We start from the raw sequence: 19,851 nt of genomic DNA on the forward strand, positions 1-19,851 counted from the left end.
GCAGCGGAGCGGGCCCGCCGCATGCTGGGAGTTGTAGTACCCGCGAGACAGAGACTGAGCAGAATGTGCGGAGGCTAGTGAGGACAGAGACTACAGTACCCAGATGGCTGTGCAGCGTTGGGCGGTCCTCTGGGATCAGCCCTCCCCGTCTCCCTCCCGCTTAATATCTTCAGCGGCGCAGTGGAAGTGCTATTGCCTAAGGCGTGTGTAGAGGTGACCCTGAGACAGTGACAAAGCAGGGAAGCCGTTTCTCTCAGCGATGGTCAGTTCTGCGCTTTCCTCGGGCGGACATGGAGTGCTCTGCCCTTCTGGAGAATGGGGGGGGCGGGCCTGGGGGTGTGTTGGGGGTAACCTTTGTTTGGGGTGAGGGTGTGGGGTGCCGATCGCCCTCTCGCCATATGAGGGGAAGTATTCTCTACTTAGGGAGGGAATACGGAGCCTTCCCCCCCCCCCCCCCAAGCGTGTGCAGGCTTTTCCCCCACGTGGGGTCAGGGGGTGTTGATCCCCGCCGTGTGTGGGAGGGATTTTCCCCAACGTGGGGTCAGGGTCTGGGGGGTGCAGATCCTCTCCCTCTCTATATGAGCGGGGGAGTATCCCCTACCTGGGGTGAAGACAGGCATACGACCCTCGCGCATACATCGGTATGCTTATGGAAGGGGTGATTGTGCATTTGATGGTGTGGCGGGGATGCGTGTTGCACACGCAGTCACTGCACCAGTCCGTGGGGTTGGGGTAGAGCACGCTGCAAAGGTTTCTGGGTTGGGGTGACCCTTTATCCTTGTAGCAGAGGACATGGAGCCTGTAGCTTGGCCCAGAGGCTAGGGTGCAGTTGCTGAGATTGCCAGCTGGGGTGCTTGTCCCTGGCATACCAGCAGGAGTGGTGGCTGTGGACAGAGCTGCCAAGGGTTGGGTAAAATGTTAGTGTGTTTTTATAGAAATTGGGGAGGGGGAAGTGGGTGACATTGGAATGCTTGGAGCTGCCTTTGAAAGTGTTCTCCAATGGGAACTCTTCAATCCTGTGAAACAAGCACACCAGAGACCCAAACTGTTCCATGCTAATGCTACATGCCTGCTGCAGGATTTAAACTCGTAATTACAATTTTCCATAAAAGTGTGTACAGATCTAGAATGTCACAGGTCTAGGTGATCATACCGCACACTTCTCTGTTGTTTTCCACTTCCTTTTGTGTTTGAGCTGTGTGATGTTCGGAAGGCTCGGGTGATGTAAGAGGGGATGGGGGCTGGAACTAACCTCAGATGCTTGCCCTGGATTTCAAATTGTGTTTCTTCCTTATTATGTGGTAGTGAAACAGTTGAGCTTTAAAAGCTTTTTCTGCCTGCAAAGGCCTTAGAGCTACACATTCTACTCTTACCATTAAAATAGGCATTAATGATATCATGAAAGGCAAGGTACTATATACATTACATTCTTCTGTCTTAGTCTGAGTTACATCAGAAATGTCTACACTAGATATAAAGTCAACCACAGGTAGCAATTTTTTCTACTCCAATTGCAGAGCTAAAATCAATTTATCTGCGGTTGACTTACATGTCTGTCCTCACAGAAGGAGGTTAAAGGGAATATTTCTTCCTTTGACTTTCCTTACCCCTGTCTCCTCGCAAGAGCCCAGGCAGGGACCAGAGGGGTCAACTTTGACCACATGAGAGCATCATTTTCCATGTGTGCAAAAATCAAAACCCAGAAAATCAATCCTGAACAGGTCAATCTTCTGTGGTAGTGTAGATGTAGCCTCAGGCACAGACTGCAAATACTCTGGCCTTGAGTTTCAAGTCAGCTCCATTTTCTTTCTATGAAGTTATGATTTTAACCTGGAAAAAAAATCTAAATTGATATATTGCTTGCTCTAGAATGTATACATTACTTGCTTCCTGTCATCATCCAATGTAGATACTCAGATGACCTTCTATCCCGAGTCATTGCGGTTTGTTTGTTTGTTTGTTTTTTAATTATTTTTTTCATCATGTCTTCCTTTACCCAAATCCATGCCACAGTTGTTTTGTTTGTATGTCAAAAATGCTACTTTAGTGACATCAGGTCTCTGAAGAGCCTTGCCTTTTTCAAGCTCACAGAATCATAGAACACTAGGACTGGAAGGGACCTCGAGAGGCCATCGAGTCCAGCCCCCTGCCCCAATGGCAGGACCAAGTACTATCTAAACCATCCTTGACAGACATCTATCTAACCTGTTCTTAAATATCTCCAGCGATGGAGATTCCACAACCTCCCTTGGCAATTTATTCCAGTGTTTGACTGCCCTGACAGTTAGGAACCTTTTCCTAATGTCCAACCTAAACCTCCCTTGCTGCAGTTTAAGCCCATTGCCTCTTGTTCTATCCTCAGAGGCCAAGAAGAACAAGTTCTCTCCTTCCTCCTTATAACTCCCTTTTAGATACCTGAAAACTGCTATCATGTCTCCCCTCAATCTTCTGTTTTCCAAATTAAACAAGCCCAATTCTTTCAACCTTTTTTCATAGGTCACATTCTCTAGACCTTTAATCATTCTTGTCGCTCTTTTCTGGACTCTCTCTAGTTTCTCCACATCTCTTTTGAACTGCAGTGCCCAGAATTGGACACAATACTCCAGCTGAGGCCTAACCAGCGCAGAGTAGAGCAGAAGAATGACTTCTCATGTCTTGTTCACAACACACCTGTTAATGCATCCCAGAATCATGTTTGCTTTTTTTGCAACAGCATCACACTGTTGACTCATATTTAGCTTGTCGTCCACTATAATCCCTAGATCCCTTTCTGCTGTAGTTGTTCCTAGACAGTCTCTCCCCATTCTGTATGTGTGAAACTGATTGTTCCTTCCCAAGTGGAGCACTTTGCATTTGTCCATATTAAACTTCATCCTGTTTACCTCAGACCATTTCTCCAATTTATCCAGATCATTTTGAATTATGACCCTATTGTCCAAAGCAGTTGCAACCCCTCCCAACTTGGTATCATCTGCAGACTTAATAAGCGTACTTTCTATGCCAATATCTAAATCATTGATGAAGACATTGAATAGAACTGGTCCTAACACAGACCCCTGCGGAACCCCACTTGTTATACTTTTCCAGCAGGATTGAGAATCATTAAGAACTACTCTCTGGGTACGGTTATCCAACCAGTTATGCACCCACCTTATAGTAGCCTCATCTAAATTGTATTTGCCTAGTGTTTTTATAAGAATATAACGAGAGACCGTATCAAATGCTTTACTAAAATCTAGGTATACCACATCTACCGCTTCTCCCCTATCCATGAGGCTCGTTATCCTATCAAAGAAAGTTATCAGATTAGTTTGACAAGATTTATTCTTTACAAACCCATGCTGGCTGTTTCCTATTACCTTACCACCTTCCAAGTACTTGCAGATGATTTCTTTAATTACCTGCTCCATTATCTTTCCTGGCACTGAAGTTAAGCTGACTGGCCTGTAGTTTCCTGGGTTATTCTTATTTCCCTTTTTATAGAAGGGCACTATATGTGCCCTTTTCCAGTCTTCTGGAATCTCTCCTGTCTCCCATGATTTTTCCAAAGATGATAGGGAGGTATCCGAGCCTTTATCAGCTCCTTGAGTATTCTAGGGTGCATTTCATCAGGCCCTGGTGACTTGCAGACATCTAATTTTCCTAAGTGATTTTTAACTTCAACTTAGAACCCTACCCTTTTCCCACTAGCATTCACTATGTTGGGCATTCCTTCAGACTTCTCAGTGAAGACCAAAACAAAGAAGTCATTAAGCATCTCTGCCATTTCCAAGTTCCCTGTTACTGTTTCTCCCTCCTCACTGAGCAGTGGCCCTACCCTGTCCCTGGTCTTCCTCTTGTTTCTAATATATTTATAAAAAGCCTTCTTGTTTCACTTTATGCCTGTAGCTAGTTTGAGCTCATTTTGTGCCTTAGCCTTTCTAATCTTTCTCCTGCATTCTTGTGTTGTTTGTTTGCCTATATTCATCCTTTGTCACTTTTCCTTGTTTCCATTTTTTATACAATTCCTTTTTTATTTTGAGATCATGCAAGATCTCCTGGTTAAGCCAAGGTGGTCTTTTTTCCATATTTTCTATCTTTCCTACACAGCAGGATAGCTTGCTTTTGGGCCCTTAATAATGTCCCTTTGGAAAAACTGCCAGCTCTCCTCAGCTGTTTTTCCCCTCAGTTTTGCTTCCCATGGGACCTTACCTACCAGCTCTCTGAGTTTACCAAAATCTGCCCCCCTGAAATCCATTATCTCTATTTTGCTGTTTTCTGTTCTACCCTTCCTTAGGATTGTGAACTCTGATTTCATGATCACTTTCACCCAAGCTGCCTTCCACCTTCAAGTTCTCTACCAATTCCTCCCTATTTGTTAAAATCAAATCTAAAACAGCTTCCCCTGGTAGCTTTTACAACCTTTTGGAATAAAAAATTGTCTCCAATACAATCGAATTTACTGGATAGTCTGTGCCCCGCTGTATTAGTTTCCCAACATATATCTGGATAGTTGAAGTCCCCCATCACCACCAAATCTGGGGCCCTGCTTGACTTTGTTAGTTGTTTAAAAAAAGTCTCATCCACCTCTTCCACCTGGGTAGGCAGCCTGTAGTAGACTCCTAGCAGGACATCACCCTTGTTTTTTACCCCTCTTAGTCTAACCCAGAGACTCTCAACACGTCCATCTCTACCTCAGTCCAAGTGTGTACATTTTTTATGCATAAGGCAACACCTCACCCCTCATGTTCACGCTACTCCAGTTATATCAATTCTGGGATGTTCCCAGTCCCATTTGATGGTATAAGGTGACAGTTCTGAAAATAAAGTCCTCCAGTGAGGTGGTATAATTTTTTTTAGCCAATCCTTATGTAAACAACTCTCATGTTTGGGAGCAACTATCTCAACTGCCATTTTAAAGGAAAGGATTGGGGACCACTACATCAGTATAGAACTTGCACGTAACTAGTAATCTCAAGTGCTAAAGAGTGTCATGATAAAACTTATCAGAATTCAGTTTTCTCAACTAATTTCTGTACTTAAAAATGGAGAAGACGGTGTGAAAGTGTGAGACAAGATGGATAAGGCAATATCTCTTATTGGAACAATTTTCATAATGAGAGAAATTAGAGCATTTGTATAGCACAAAAGTTTGTCTTTTATTGGACCACCTTCTGTGGGTGCTTCCTGCACCTTGTTTCTCACGTCATGGGACCTGCACAGCTACCACAACACTTCCAACAAGTGTGAAAGTCAACCAAGTCTTATTGATTTGATTCCTGCCTTTTAATCTTGAAATGCAGCTTCAGTAATATTAACTGTGTATAGTTTAAATGTCTGATTAAGCAAGGTACTGCTAAAACTTGAACTATGCATGGAAGCTGTCATTCTTAATCTCACATTCCTGGGAGTTATAAAGGCATGTTACCACAGTTCATACTTAAATTACAGATTGCAAAGCCCTTCTGTAATACAATCCCTGTGTAGGTATGATATAGTTTTTCTGCCCTCTCCATTTGTCCTTTTTAAGACAAAGGAAATGTAGTAGATCTAATCTATCTACTTTATAGTAAGGCATTGGATACAATTTTATATTGGAAAAATTGTTAGGTAAATTGAAGATGGTGGAGTGAGGAACAAATTAAAGGGGAGACTATAGTGGACTATACTGAAAAGTAAACTGTCAGACAGGAGAGGTTATTAGTGGAGTTACTATCCTATTTAACATTTTTTAAATACCTGTGAACAAAAAATGGGAATGTGTTTGGAGGTGTTCTCAAAATAGATCTTGATATAACAGAAGTAGAGGTGGATGGCCTTGAAAACTGGAGTAATAGAAATGGGATTGTAACGGGATCAGCACCCACGTCTCATGAGTGCTATATAGATTTTTTTTTTTTTTTTTATTTTATTTTATTTTGGGAATGTCATCTGATGCAGATGCTTTTCCTTTTGATAACTGCTGGATTGCAGTTATGGTCTCCTATGTTGCAGACTAGTACAAGCTAGTTTTTCAGTGGCCACTGTGGGAGCATTGATTGCATCCAAATGTTGGAAGGGTGATCTAGAAGGCAAATGAAATGTTCCATCTGTTGGTCAACTCTTTTCTTCTCTATTAAGAGCCTCTGGCTGTCTGGTGCTCATACAGAGATTAATTGTTGTATTTGTGTTCACATTGGTGCAAAAAAAAATCTGATATCTTCAGTTTTCTGCTAGTTGTAACTCCTCTACTTCCTTTTTCCACCAATGGTTTTTCATTTGCTGATATCTGTCTTGCTGAGTGGTGTACTGCTTTCCTAGTTGCAAAAATCCTTGTCCACTACGTAGACTTGAAGGGCAGCATGTGGTGCCTTCAAGGGCTGACAGTCTGATCAAATCATTTTTGGTGTTTCCTTTTAACATAGCTGAGAATTTCAGCATATGTTACTTTTTCTGCACAGTTTTCAGCATCCATTGAGGCGTCTGTAAATTAACAGAATGCTTCCATGAGTTTTCAGTAATTCAGAACTGTCAGTCTTTCTCACTTGTTTCCTAAACAACGCCCCCACCCCCCTGCCCCACACACACACTCTCTCTCTCTTCCCTAGCTTTATTTGGTGTCTGTTTATTTGAGAGCTCTATGGGAAGTGGAATAACTTAGTGGTTAGAGCTTTGGCCTTGTTAAACCCAAGGTTTTGAGCTGAAACCTTGAGGGGGCCTTTCCATGTCCAGGGCAGGTTAGATTTAAAAAAAAAAACTTAGCGGGGCTTATCACTACCCCACATGTGAGTGCTGGGGAGTGGACTTGATGACCTCTCAAGGTCCCTTCCAGCTCAAATGAGAGATGTCTGCATATCTCCATGTTTTACTTCATGCTTGGATCCAGAAATACTTAACATGTTAATGCTCTTTCTATATTAACTGCTGAAAGTGTTTAATGACCTTTTTAATCAGTACAAACTGTATTACCAGCAATATGTTAGCTGAGTCTATTATTTCTTTTACAGTCTGAACCAATTAGAGTCCTAGTGACTGGAGCTGCTGGTCAGATTGCCTATTCTCTGCTCTACAGCATTGCCAAGGGTGAGGTCTTTGGCAAAGAACAGGTAATGGCTGAAGTGAACGATCACTTGTCTTATTCAACAGTAACGAAGAATATGAGATCGGTACTAAAATCCTTAAAATCTCTTGAGACCCTAGATAAACTTAGAATTAAATTTTACCATGAGCCTTCACATGTCATACAAAGACATAAGATACTATTCTGAACACGTAATGAGACTGAATGGAAATGAAGCCCTCAGTTATCCTGTATCATGCTTTTTGTATGCATTCAGTGATGAATTGTAATGCTGCCAGTAGTCGCTTTGTCTTAATAAGTGGCCTGTTAAATGTTCCCACCACTTTCAAAAGGTGATATTTTATCCTGACTGCAAGGCGAAATAAGTGGAAAAACTCAGTAAGCCTACACCTTTCCATTTAGTTTTTAAATTACTTCATTCACACTAAAGAATGTATTGTTTTACAGTCTCTTGTTCTTGTACTGCTGGATATCACGCCCATGATGACTGTACTGGATGGCGTAATGATGGAACTGCAAGACTGTGCCCTTCCACTTTTGAAAGGTGACCAAAAAGTATACAGCCTCTCTACAATAACTTAGTTTGGTAAACTGCAAACATAAGAAATAGGATCAGCTCATCAGGTGTGGGTGTTTGAGTGTCACCTACAATAATAGTATATGCAAAACCGATGTTGGCATACGTAATATCCAGTAGTTTTAGTCTAGTCTAGTGTTTCCCAAACATGTCCATGGACCCCTGGAGGCCTGCGAGGGAACACCAAGGGATCCACGGATCCTGCTGCTTAACTACTGTGCTTCTCTCCCTCTGTGTCTCCTGTACACCAGGGGACAGCTGTTTAACAGTGTGCAGAAGGTACCAATAGAGTTGCCAGGATCTGTTTTTTCAACAGTACAGCGGGGCCCAGGGCTAAGGCAGGCTCCCTACCTGGCCTGGTTCTTTATGGATTCTGGAAGCAGCTGTCAGATCCCTGCAGTTCCTACACTTGCAATAGGCCACCACAGTTCATAAATGAGCCACATAAGTGACCCTCCCTTTATCTCAGTGGGCCTCATGTGGCGCGCACACACCCCCTGTCTACCCCATACACCTGTTATGCACGGGGCACTGGAGCCCTGCTCCTCCCCTGCCCTCCCAGCACTTGGGGAGTCCCTTGAATCTGCCGACTTGTGCTCTGTCCCTGCTCCTCCCCCGCCCTCCCAGAGGCGAACAGCTGATTCTTGGTAGCTTAGCTCTGGGAGGGAATGGGAGGAACAGGGACAGGGTGTGAATCAGTGAATTTGTGGCACTCCAAAAGTGCTAGGAGGGAGGGGGAGGAGTAGGAAGTGCAGGGCTCCAGTGAGTGAGAGGTATCTGGGGGAGAGGTGGCAGACAAGGAGTCTAGGAGCTGCAGGTGGAACACACTGAGCTGAAAGAGGGCCACTCATGCAGCCCACTTACACTTCTTGGTTGCCCATTGTTGTGCTGGGCACTGTATAGATACAGGTTGCCCACTACTGCCATAAACTCATTGATGGCCAGGGAGGCTGTGTGCATAGTTCCTGGTCAATGTAGGCTACAGAGCTGGCACTTGGACAGGGACAATGACCAATGGGAGTTGAACAGGCAGTGCCTGCAGGTGCATGGAGACTCATTGGCCATCCATGTACCTAGGAGCCACAGGGACCCCAAAGCAGCAGTAAATGCTGCCCCAGCCCAGAGTCCCCTCCTCGTTGGCCCTATCCTAGAATCTGCATACCCAGCAGGAGATTTCACCCCCTCCCACATCTCAGTCCTTTGTCCCAGTCCAGTGAAAGTGAGTGAGGGTCAGGGAGAGGGTGTTAAGTGGGGTAGGGCAGAGGGGCCCTGAAATAGTTTAAAACTGATGCGGGGGTCCTGGGGCTGCTGCAGTTTGAAAACCGCTGGTCTATGTTATTTAAACCAAAAAACTAAGAGGTGTATTATGTATCTAGCAAACAAATTGGCTGCTTGTACTAGTGTATCATGATGAGCCTCCAGTGTAGTAGTGAAATAGCTCTTGTCTTTTATGCCAGTGCTTTTTCTGATTAGGTTATAACCCAAATAGTTAAATCTACTGAAAAAATAAAGGAAAAATTAAGAAATGGCTTGAGAATCCATAGTTTGTTAGGCAAGTATAGTCTCTTATAGTGGAACAAGGCTAATTTAAATATTGGTTGACTAAAATTTCCCCAGATTGTGTGATATTTTTTTTAACTCTACTTTTCTTCAGTATAGCCACTAATATTAATTCACACTGGAGAAGGTTGTTATTTGGGTCATACACACACATTGAATGCCATTACATGGATTGGGAGGCATGTAAAAGAAACGAATCCATCAAAAGGTAAAGGCTAACAAATGAGGTTCATGTTAGGAAGCTGCCAATACCCATATATAAATTTTTTCCTTACAATAAGCCATCATTAAAGCAGTAACCATAATTAAACTAGTAAATGTGAGCATCTGCCTTCTGGGTATGTCTTTGGCTTTGTCTAGACTAAAAGATAAATTTGAATCTATTTATATCGATTTTCTAATTTTGGAACTTAAGTTCGATTTTGGCCATCCTCACTTCACAGCTTGCTGCCCAGAAAGTCAACTCATTGCTGCCACACACACCCACTGGCTAAATTGACTGTTGGAGTAGTGCATTGTGGGAAGCTATCCCACAGTTCCCTCATCCCCATAGCATTCTGGGTATGCTCACTGGTGTTGATGTCATCTTCCCCCACTGCATTTTCATCATTCCCCCTCCTGATCCCTGGAAACATGTCGCTCTATTGGAAAAAATGCAGAAGACACTCAATTACAAGAAAAGTTTTAGTTTCTCCACACACTACATTGCCAACATGTGTGTAGCGACTGTATTCTCAGCTGGCCATCCATCCTACCTCCCATCATTGTTGAAATGTGATCCCTGAAAATAATGCAGGGGGAAGAATGTAGAAAGAAATAATTTTTGGTTTCCTCTTATGTTATTGTGAATGGAAACGGTTTTTGGCTTTCCAATGCCCTATAAGGCTTCTGTGCAACGACTGTGTTCTCAACTGGCCATCCATCCCACCTCCCATCATTGCAGAAATGTGATCCCTGAAAATCTTGCAGGCTCCCGGAATGTTAGATTCAGAAGAATGCATGAGGAAAGAATAGTTGGGTTTCCCCTACACTACAGTAACAACATGGGTGGAGCTACTGTATTCTCAGCTGGCCATCCATCCCACCTCCCATCATTGCAGAGAAAAGAATTCTTGGTTTTCCCTGGCAGCAGCAGCAAGCCCAGGTATGGGCCAAGGCGGGGATGTTGCTGGATGACCACTTGAGCTGTTCCTTCCCCCAAACCTCCAGTATCTTAACCGCTGGGGGAGACTTCTCCGTGGCAGCAGCGGAGCCCTCTTGCTGCCAGTCACATGGCAAAATTTCTGGCAATGAACGACACAAACATCCTTTTATTGGAATGGGTTGGGGGCTACCCATGTGATGTGCCTAAGTGCAGGAAAGACCCAGACTGCATGGCACCTATGGGGCAGCGAAGGGGGTTCGCACACAAATGAAAACCACTGAGAAGAAGTTTCTTAGCATGTTATGCAAGCATGACCCCCACCACAGCCTTGTTGACACGTGGTATGGCGGGGCAGGGGCTGGCACCAGGCAGTGCAGAAAAAAATAGCAAGCAGACTGACCGTTGTAAACTCCTTGCAGGGGCTATCTGAATGGGTAGATGCACGCACCCCGCTAACAGTGCAGAAAGAAAGAAGCCATTTCTCAGGCTGTCATAAAGTAACATGAGCCCATAGCTAAAGGCTCACTGCTCCTGCTAGGAAAATCAGGCTCTTCCTGTTACTGGAGAGCAGAGGCCAGAGCATAGCAGTGGGAGGGGCATTGTGGGTTACATACTGGACACCTCTGGAGGCTAATAAGTTCTATTTTAAGATGTGGCGCTTCCTCACTGGCCTTTAATTGAACTTCTGAATTCAAGGTTAACACTATACCCATCGGGTAACTGATTTTTTTGTAATCTCGAGATTAGTGCACCCAAGGTCAAGCTAATGATCTTTCCTGTGAAAAGAGTCACATGGTAAAATTGAGCTCACTGAATGAAATTCAAATTTATCTCATAGTGTAGATGCTCAGTCACAGCTGCTTGTCTGTTTGGACCACTTCTGTTTAAGTTGTAAACAATAAGCCATAGAACTCCCCAGAACATTGCTCAGTTACTAATTCTGTCTCTTCTCTCCTTTGCTTACAGAGGTCATTGCAACAGACAAAGAGGAGGTTGCATTTAAAGATCTTGATATAGCAGTTCTGGCTGGCTCCATGCCAAGGAGAGAGGGCATGGAGAGGAAAGATCTACTCAAAGCAAACGTGAAAATTTTTAAATCCCAGGGTGCAGCCTTGGACAAGTACGCCAAGAAGACTGTTAAGGTGATTACAGAAACTATATTTCATTTCTTTATTGGAAATTCTTAACCAAGAAACTTAAAGATCTAAGTGACAGGCATAGTGGAATACAAATGTAGCTGAAGGACAAATTTAGTTTTATGGAAGTCTTGCTTTGCAAATCTCAGCTATTCAATATTGGCCAAAGCTTGAGGGGAGATATCCTGTTCGCTCCCCCTGCCCCCACTCGGCTCATAAAAGGAGTGATCTCAATTTAGTCACTGACAGAAGATGAACCATCTTATAGGTAGGAGTGTGTTGTGTCCTGCAGCTACTCTTCACATGTGAAGAGGTGACCCTTCTATGCATAATCTGACAGGCAGATGACCAACCAGGTTACCAATGCAGACTTGGCTCCTGTTTCATATGCATCTGTAGTTTTAATCTAATGAGTACAGTATCAGTCAAATAAGTTGCAAAGCCTATTTTCATTGTGTGTGGTTTTTAATGTCTGCATTGGAGAGGGGTTTTTAAAATTTGTTTTTTCTTTCCAATAGTTCAGGTGCAGTGAATACAAACATGTGGCTTCCCTCCTACAGCTTCTAATCTCATACTTTTGCTTCCCCTGTGTTTTGTAACATACTTCAGTGTCTGCATCCTCTGCTGATGAATTCCTGATGGGTCTTCCGTGATTTCTACAGTTGAAATAAAAACTTATTGCCAGCTATTGGGGCTTGTCTACGCTAACCCCTTTCTTTGAAGGGGTCACAGTAGTTAGCCTGAGCAGGGAACAGCAATGAGGCACTGCGATGCACGTGCAGCACCTCATTAGGCTAATTCTCGCTGTGGGAACTTTGAAATTAGCAATTTTGAAGTGCTGGCAAGCTGTGTAGCTGTGGGCACTTTGAAGTACCCATGCAACTTCAAAGTGCCCGTACTCCCAAAATTTTTTTATTTCAACTTTTTGGAAGTAAGGGTACTTCGAAGTGCCTGTGGCTACACAGCTCGCCAGCACTTCAAAATTGCTAATTTCAAAGTTCCCACAGCGAGAATTAGCCTAATGAGGTGCTGCATGTGCATCGCAACACTTCATTGTTATTCCCCACTTGGGCTGATTACCATGCCCCCATTGAAGAAGGGGGCTAGTGTAAACAAACAGTTAGCGGAACAAAAGTAAGAAGCTAGGATATCAAACAGGGGATATAAAAGCACATTCTAGATCAGCTCACCAGGTAGTGTCGTTCTCCAGAGAGCCTCCAATCTAAGACAAACAATCTGTCCTTGCCATATTAACAAAAGGGACCTGACTTAACTTGAGGCTCAGCACCTTACTTCAAATAGCCAAAAATTGCTTCACTCATAGCCACAGCTGTCTTGGGGACCTGAAACAACATTCTCTGCCCCCCCCACCACCCACAGGTGGAGTCTGGAGCAAGCACTTGAGATTGTAGGCCCAACCTCTGAACAGCCAGGCTGGGGAATGAATCACCTGGGACAGGGTGAAGTGGTGGTGGCTGGCACCAACAGCAAGGGGGTCCCCTTTTCTCACCATGTGGGTGGCATGAGCGGTAGCCTTTGCTGCCACACCGTCCCAGCCTGCTGAGCTCCACTTATTTGTTGCTGTGGGGAGTGGAGGCTGCTTCCACCTGCTGTAGAAAAGTGGGGCTTGATGGGCTGGGGAGGGAATAGCAGAGCAGGCTGCCACTGGTGCGGTGTGTGTGGGCAGGGGAGGAGGTAGTCTGCTGTTGTGCCTTGCTCTAGGTAATGCTTCCCTGTCCCTCCCAGCCATAGGATGGCTGGGGGCCCCCCTGAAGCCACCCCAAAGCATGGGACCTGTGGTTGCCACCCCTGTTTATCCTGCTCTGCTCATAGCTATGATCATGTTAAAGCAGTGCTGTAGAACTATTTTAATAGGGAACTTTAATGAGGGAGGGTGGAGCAGAAAGCAAATTGCTGACTAGTTTGTGTGTATAGTCCTCCAAATGTATTAAGACTGGGGGATAAGCTTATGTGTGACAGCCCCACTGACCTCCTGTTGTTGACATCCAAAAAGTGGCCCCTCTTACTATAGGGGCACTAGCAAAGAAACATTTTAAAGAGCTGTTGTGATATGATTCCATATTTATGATATCCTCTGTCTAATCTTTTTGATAAAAGACTTTAAACTAGGCCGGGTCTACACGTACCCCTTCCTTTCGAAAGGGGCATGTTAATGAGCAGGTTTGAAAGATGCTAATGAGGCGCTGCAATGAATATGCAGCACCTCATTAGCATAATGGAAGCCACGGTGATTTGAAAGTGCGGTTTTTCGAATCACGCGCCACCCGTGGAGGTGGGACCTTCCGAAAGGACCTCCCCCCCAGTATTCGAAAGCCCTTCTTCCGATCACAGATAGGAAGATGGGCTTTTGAAAACTGTGGGCGGGGGGGGTGTCCTTTCAGAAGGTCCCGTCTCCATGGGCAGCGCGCGATTCAAAAAGCCGCACTTTCGAATAGCTGCGGCCTCCATTATGCTAATGAGGTGCTGCATATTCATTGCAGTGCCTCATTAGCATCTTTCAAACCTGCTCATTAACATGCCCCTTTCGAAAGGAAGGGGCACGTGTAGACCCAGCCCTAGCGATTGTATAGGACATGTTTGGAATTTAAAATAAGATTTTTGTCTTGGTTTCTTGACAGCTTCTCTGGAATAAAGCCTTTTCTTTAGAAGTGCTGTTTATTGCATGCAGCTGAGGAAAGTGAATTTGCAGAAATTGTAACTTGGCTAAAAAAGTGTTTCCCCTCTCTGGCACCACTCCCTTCATTGTCCTCCTAGGTTGTGGTGGTGGGAAATCCAGCAAATACCAACTGCCTGACTGCTTCAAAGTCAGCTCCCTCAATACCAAAGGAAAACTTCAGCTGTCTGACTCGTTTGGACCACAACCGAGCTAAAGCCCAGGTAGGAAGAATCCATCCAGGGCTAGAATACCTGCAGATGTTTGTCTAAATTTAAAGCCTTCTCAAAAGCAGTTTACTATAATTAGATGTACTACACATGTAAAGAGAAGCCAAAATTATGTTCCATTTCTCTTCTAAATTTAATTTAGATTGCTCTGAAACTTGGTGTATTTGCCAGTGATGTAAAGAATGTCATCATCTGGGGGAATCACTCCTCCACTCAGTATCCAGATGTTAACCATGCTAAGGTAAAGGTGAAAGGCAAGGAAGTTGGAGTTTACGAAGCTGTACAAGATGACAGCTGGCTGAAGGGTGACTTTATCATGGTAAGATTTTCTTTTCATTAAGGATCCCTCAGTGCAGTTTGACAATAGTGTGCTTCTGTTAGACTAATTCTGACTCAAGTGTATATACAAACACAACACAACAGTATATATAAACACAAAATATACAAACACAACACAACAGAAATCTTACGGAAAACCTTAGCAAAGCAAATCTTCCAGTCTTACTAAAACTATTTGTCTTCAAATAGCTTGTCAGACAAAACAGATGCTTGTAGCTTTAAAACTTGTGAGCCTGTCCCTGTGGTGCTTTCTTTTGCATGACCCTAATGACCAAGAGTGAAAGTTCATGCTGAGTCAAAATTGCTGCCTATGGGTGTTATCTGGTATTCCAGCCTCTGCTGGAGGTGGGTAGTTCACTTTTCAATAACTTTATTCCATAGAATTGGGGAAAACTCCCCTCTGAATAACCTGATCATCATTTGGGGATGAGCTTTTTTGTTTTCTTTTTAAGGCTGTCATCTTTCTAGGTCAAGGATTCTGTGGTTTGATTGCTTAGCAGTACTTCATATGAAGAATTTTAACTGCCTGCGCTACCTTCCAGCTTGTTTCTGGGTGCAATTTAAGTTATGTTTGAATTACAAAGGGGGTCTTTGCTTGCTCAAGCCTATGAGGTCCCTTGTTTCCAATTAATTATTATTCACTCATGGTGGAGGTGCTAGAGATTTAAAAGGGAGGGCTTCAGTGCTGGATTCTTGTCTGTGATCTGGTGCATGTCTTTAGGGTAAGCCCTCATGCGCAGTGTTTGCGCTAAGCTAGAGATTCCCAACCTATGAGTTGGGACCCAAACAGGGGTTGCCATTATATATATAATTTTTTTTTTTTTTCTTAAAAAAAAAAAAAAATTGCTGGATGGGGAGCTCTGACCTGAATGTGGCTCTTTAAGGAGCCATTTGCCACTCCTGCTACTCACTCTTCTGACTCCCAGTCCTTGCCCTGCTACACTGAAATGGAACTCGATTTAATTGGTTTAATGGCTGGCAGGAAGAATCCGGCCATTAAACCAATTATATTGAATCCCATTTTAGTGTGGCAGGGCAGGGAACTGCCTGTGCTGCAAGTGGGGAAGGGAGTAGGAGGGCTGAAGGGAGCCATGCAGAGGGAGGCGGTGGTGGCCCAGCAAAGAAGCAGTGGGGGCAGTGGTGCTCATATGAGGCAGGTGGGGTGTGTTTTGGCGCTGCAAGAGGTTTAAGCGTGGGGGCAGGGGAAATCAAGATTTATTTTAAAAAAGTTTTTTTCCCAGGGGAGGGATGCACATAAACTTATTCTGCATGTGAATGGAAAGGATAAGAAAACATTCCCCATGGGTATAATATATAGCTGGTCTGTTATATAAATGTGTTTTGGGTGGTGGTTTTTTTTTTTTTTTTTTTTTGAAAGGTATCAAAAAGGTTTAGAGATGGGTTGGAATCTAACTAGCAGAGTCAATGAATAAAATTCAGTTGTTTATAAATACTGCATGTGCACGAGACTTTGTTTTTGTATATACATTTTCAGTAATTAGCATGGTTAGCCTGATTTAACTGTCTTTGAAGAAACCTGTCTCTGGAGTTTTTTTCCAATAGTATCAAATAACTTGACAGTATTTAAAATAGATTATGTATATGAGTTTGTTCAAGAACTCCTCTTAAAAGGTAAGAGCACCAAATTTTACACGCAGCTTCCTCTTATCACTTAAAACAATGTAAGCGCTTGTGTCAGGCAAACAGTGTATGCGGAATAAACTTGTCTCATTTAAAAAAAAAAAACCAGAAAAGGGACTTACCAAATCAAATGACATAACTGAGAAGTGTTGAAAAGAGACTGAACCAAGATTAGCCAGAAAAATAGGATGAATCTGGAATGGGATTACTTCTCCATCTCTCTGACAGAGAAGAGATAAAAGGGAGACGTTTGGAGAAGTGCTCTGTTTTAGCACAGCTAAATCAATGCTTTAGGTTTGAAATGAGAAGAAAATATCATTGGAAATTAATCTGATTATAGCCCTTTTTTGTTAAGACATAACTAATAATAAAGGCAGGTCTGCACTACAGAGATCTGTTGAAAGAAGTTCCTTTGGAAGAGATCTTCCAGAAGGGCTTCTTTCCAAAGAGTGTGTACACACAAAACGAAGTGGATCGCAAGATTGATCTGCTCCTTCGAAAGATCATCCACATAGGCGCCCGCCCCCCGCTCTTTTGAAAGAATGGGCCAGAGATTGAAAAATCAGGAGCCACGAGGACTGTCCTTTTGAAAGAAGGGCCCTGCAGAGTATCTACACATACTTTCTTTCAAAAGAAGGTGCTCTTCCTGAAATGGGAGTGGAAGTGTGCGCCACATTCTTTCAATTTACTTTTGAAAGAATGCCTTTGTGTGGAGACGCTCTGTGGGATCTTTCAAAAGAGCCCCCTTTCAAAAAATCTTTTGAGCTTGCTAGTGTAGACGCAGCCGAAGAGTTTATAGGGATGACGGGAGAAATACAGTTGATGGAATTCCCACTTTAAAAATATTACCAGAAAAAAATGCCTTTTTAAGAAATCCAAAATCTAACCTCATTAAAATAACATTATTTTGAAAAAGTCTTATTTAAAAAACAAAACAAAACCCACAAACCCTTAATTGAGTTCATGACCTGCACAATACCATATAATCGCTGGAGTTCCTTTAACTCATGTCAGACAACTTGACAAGCAGTTTACCTCTGGTTTTCAGCTGAACTACAAATTCGTACAGTAAATTAACCTATAAATAAGTCTTTACTTACCATCCAGTACGGCAGATTTCACATCTTCCCTTGGGCTCCCCAAAGGAATCAGCTAAGCTGCAATGGAGGGGGAATCTGCAGGGGGTGTTACTTCTGCACTTGCGCAGGGACGCAGCATTTCTCCAGCAGTAGCCTTACAACAAAGGCGCTGCTTGCTTCTTAAATGTTCTGTCGTTTAGGGACTCTGTGCAAGTGAGACATCCACTTTTGGGGTGTTTTTCTTCTTTACAGACTGTTCAACAACGGGGTGCAGCTGTTATTAAAGCCAGGAAACTGTCCAGTGCAATGTCAGCTGCCAAAGCCATCTGTGACCATGTGAGGGATATCTGGTTTGGCACTCCAGAGGTAAATAGTGCTATTGCACATGTGGGGGAGGTGCTCTTCACTAAAACACACAAATTTCAGAGATCCGTGTGCTTCTGGAGTAACACTGGCAACATTACTCTGCCTAATCATGAGTGGCAGAAGATACTATACACTTGGGATTGTAATAAATACAGCAAGACTCTCTGTAATATATCTTTTTCTGTGAGAAAATAATTCATTAAATTTGTGCCCACCGTAACTGCGAGGAGAGCTATTTATCATTAACTTTTGTTTTCAGGGAGAATTTGTTTCCATGGGGGTCATTTCCGATGGAAATTCCTATGGTATCCCAGAGGATTTGCTCTATTCATTCCCTGTTGTAATCAAGGTAATTAGACTTTCAGGGTTTAACTAATAACAAGCAATCTTGTAGCATCTTTGACTATAGGACTGGTTGGTTGTGATGCTCCCTACCCTGGGGCTTCCCAGAGCGGGCTGCCAGTGGGGTTTCCTACCACCAGCAAGGCTCCACTGAGCCAGGCACAGCTGAAGCTCTCTGGTTCAAGTGCTCTCTCCTTGAGCAACATCCATTGTCCTGTTGGACGAGGGATAGTGCCAGAGGAAGGAGTTTTCAACCTGTACTAAAACTGCAAAATTAGATGCTGCTTTTAGACTATACAAGACTTGTTCTCATACAGACTAACTTTCAAACAGGATAAAACCTGGAAGTTTGTTGAAGGTCTTCCTATTAATGACTTCTCCCGAGAGAAGATGGATCTGACTGCAAAGGAGTTGATGGAAGAAAAGGAGACTGCTGTGGAGTTCATTTCCAGTGCATGACTAGCTGATCATAAAGATTTAGAAAATTCTTTAAACGCTGAAGAGTCTAAAAGCCGTCTGTAAATCTAGAAACAAATGCTGTTGCTGTATTCAAGTTCATGTTGTGGCAGTCATTTATTATAAAGGTCACGTGCTTATTGGTACATAAATCGTATGCCTGCTATCAAGAGTTCTTGGCAATTTAAAGATATAAGCAGTTTAAAATCTGTTCAGCTTTTTTGACAAAAACTTGTCAACTCAGTAATACATGTTTTCTGTATCAAATGTTGAATAGTAAAAGTTCAGTCTTGTTTAGAAATTGGTACTGGTGGCATTTAACTTGGTATAGAGATTCAAGTGGCTTAATTCCAAGAAGAAACATTCTAATAGTTCTCTGTAAACCAGTACCCTTTCTTGTTTTTAAAAATCAGCTGATGGATACAGAGTATGTACTGTTTAATCTGGTTATGCTACTGTGTTTGTAATAGAAACATTAAAGGACAGTTAAATGCAAAATGGTTACCAATCACACTCTCCATGTCTCTTCTGATTTCCAAACATATTTTGCATCTATACATTGTGTGGTGAGTAAGAGATCTCCCTGGGCAGTCATATAATTAAAAATATTCTCTGGTCAACCTTGAGGTAGGGGAGGAAAGCTTATAACTTATGCATATAGGCTCCCTCAGATTTTTGGGAAACATTTTATTGATGATTAGCACTTCTTTGTTGCTTTTTCCAATCAAAATAAACTTCTGGACACAGCACAAGCAGAGTAATTAAGTTTTGTCATGGGATGGGTAAGTTAAAAGTCCTAATAATTACTGCAGTTCCTGGGCTTTTAACAGTAAACTTTTTCATATTCAGCAGCCCCAGGAGGCTGCCAAATATTTAAATATGCCTGATAACAAAGTTCAGCTTCTCTCCCCCTGGCTCTTGCTCAACAGTGAGGAGCCGCTTGTGGGGCTCAGACATAGCTGCACTGCTCTGGGCGGTGGGCACTGGGCAGGGAGCTGCTCTGGGGGCAGCTGCTGTATTGCTCTGCAAGCCACCACCACCCTGTTGTTGCTCTGGGGGCAGCTGCTGTGCAGGGAGCTGCTCGGGGGACTGCTGCCACCATCCTGCTGTTGCTCTGGGGGCAGCTACCGTGCCACTCTGGGAGCCACTGCTGCTGTGCTGTTGCTCTGGGGCAAATCCTCACCAGCCACTAGAAATCACAAAACAATAACTAAGCATGGAACCAATCCCTGCAATGAACCCTGCTGCCAACTCTGCTCACACATCTA

At 43.4% G+C, this 19,851-nt stretch overlaps 1 protein-coding gene and 1 long non-coding RNA gene across 2 annotated transcripts in view; one reads left to right on the plus strand and one right to left on the minus strand.

Annotated features, from left to right (window-relative positions):
* Window positions 1-106: 106 nt before the first annotated feature.
* MDH1 (malate dehydrogenase 1) lies at window positions 107-19,084 on the plus strand. The gene is made up of 9 exons (XM_074989406.1): window positions 107-262; window positions 6,966-7,064; window positions 7,487-7,583; window positions 11,287-11,462; window positions 14,232-14,354; window positions 14,503-14,679; window positions 17,672-17,785; window positions 18,045-18,134; window positions 18,461-19,084. Exons 1-9 carry the CDS (start codon window positions 260-262, stop codon window positions 18,584-18,586), a joined length of 1,005 nt encoding a protein of 334 aa, XP_074845507.1. The 5' UTR covers window positions 107-259; the 3' UTR covers window positions 18,587-19,084.
* Window positions 3,004-19,851, minus strand: part of LOC142010869 (uncharacterized) — a 123,194-nt gene continuing 106,346 nt past the window's right edge. The window contains exons 6-8 of the long non-coding RNA XR_012644906.1: window positions 16,463-17,624; window positions 9,748-9,817; window positions 3,004-6,441 (exon numbers count right to left, since the gene is read on the minus strand). This is a non-coding gene — a long non-coding RNA (uncharacterized LOC142010869). The remainder of the gene's footprint in view (window positions 6,442-9,747; window positions 9,818-16,462; window positions 17,625-19,851) is intronic.

The sequence above is a fragment of the Carettochelys insculpta genome, chromosome 3 (genome assembly GCF_033958435.1).
Source record: "Carettochelys insculpta isolate YL-2023 chromosome 3, ASM3395843v1, whole genome shotgun sequence".
Taxonomy (NCBI): Eukaryota; Metazoa; Chordata; order Testudines; family Carettochelyidae; genus Carettochelys; species Carettochelys insculpta.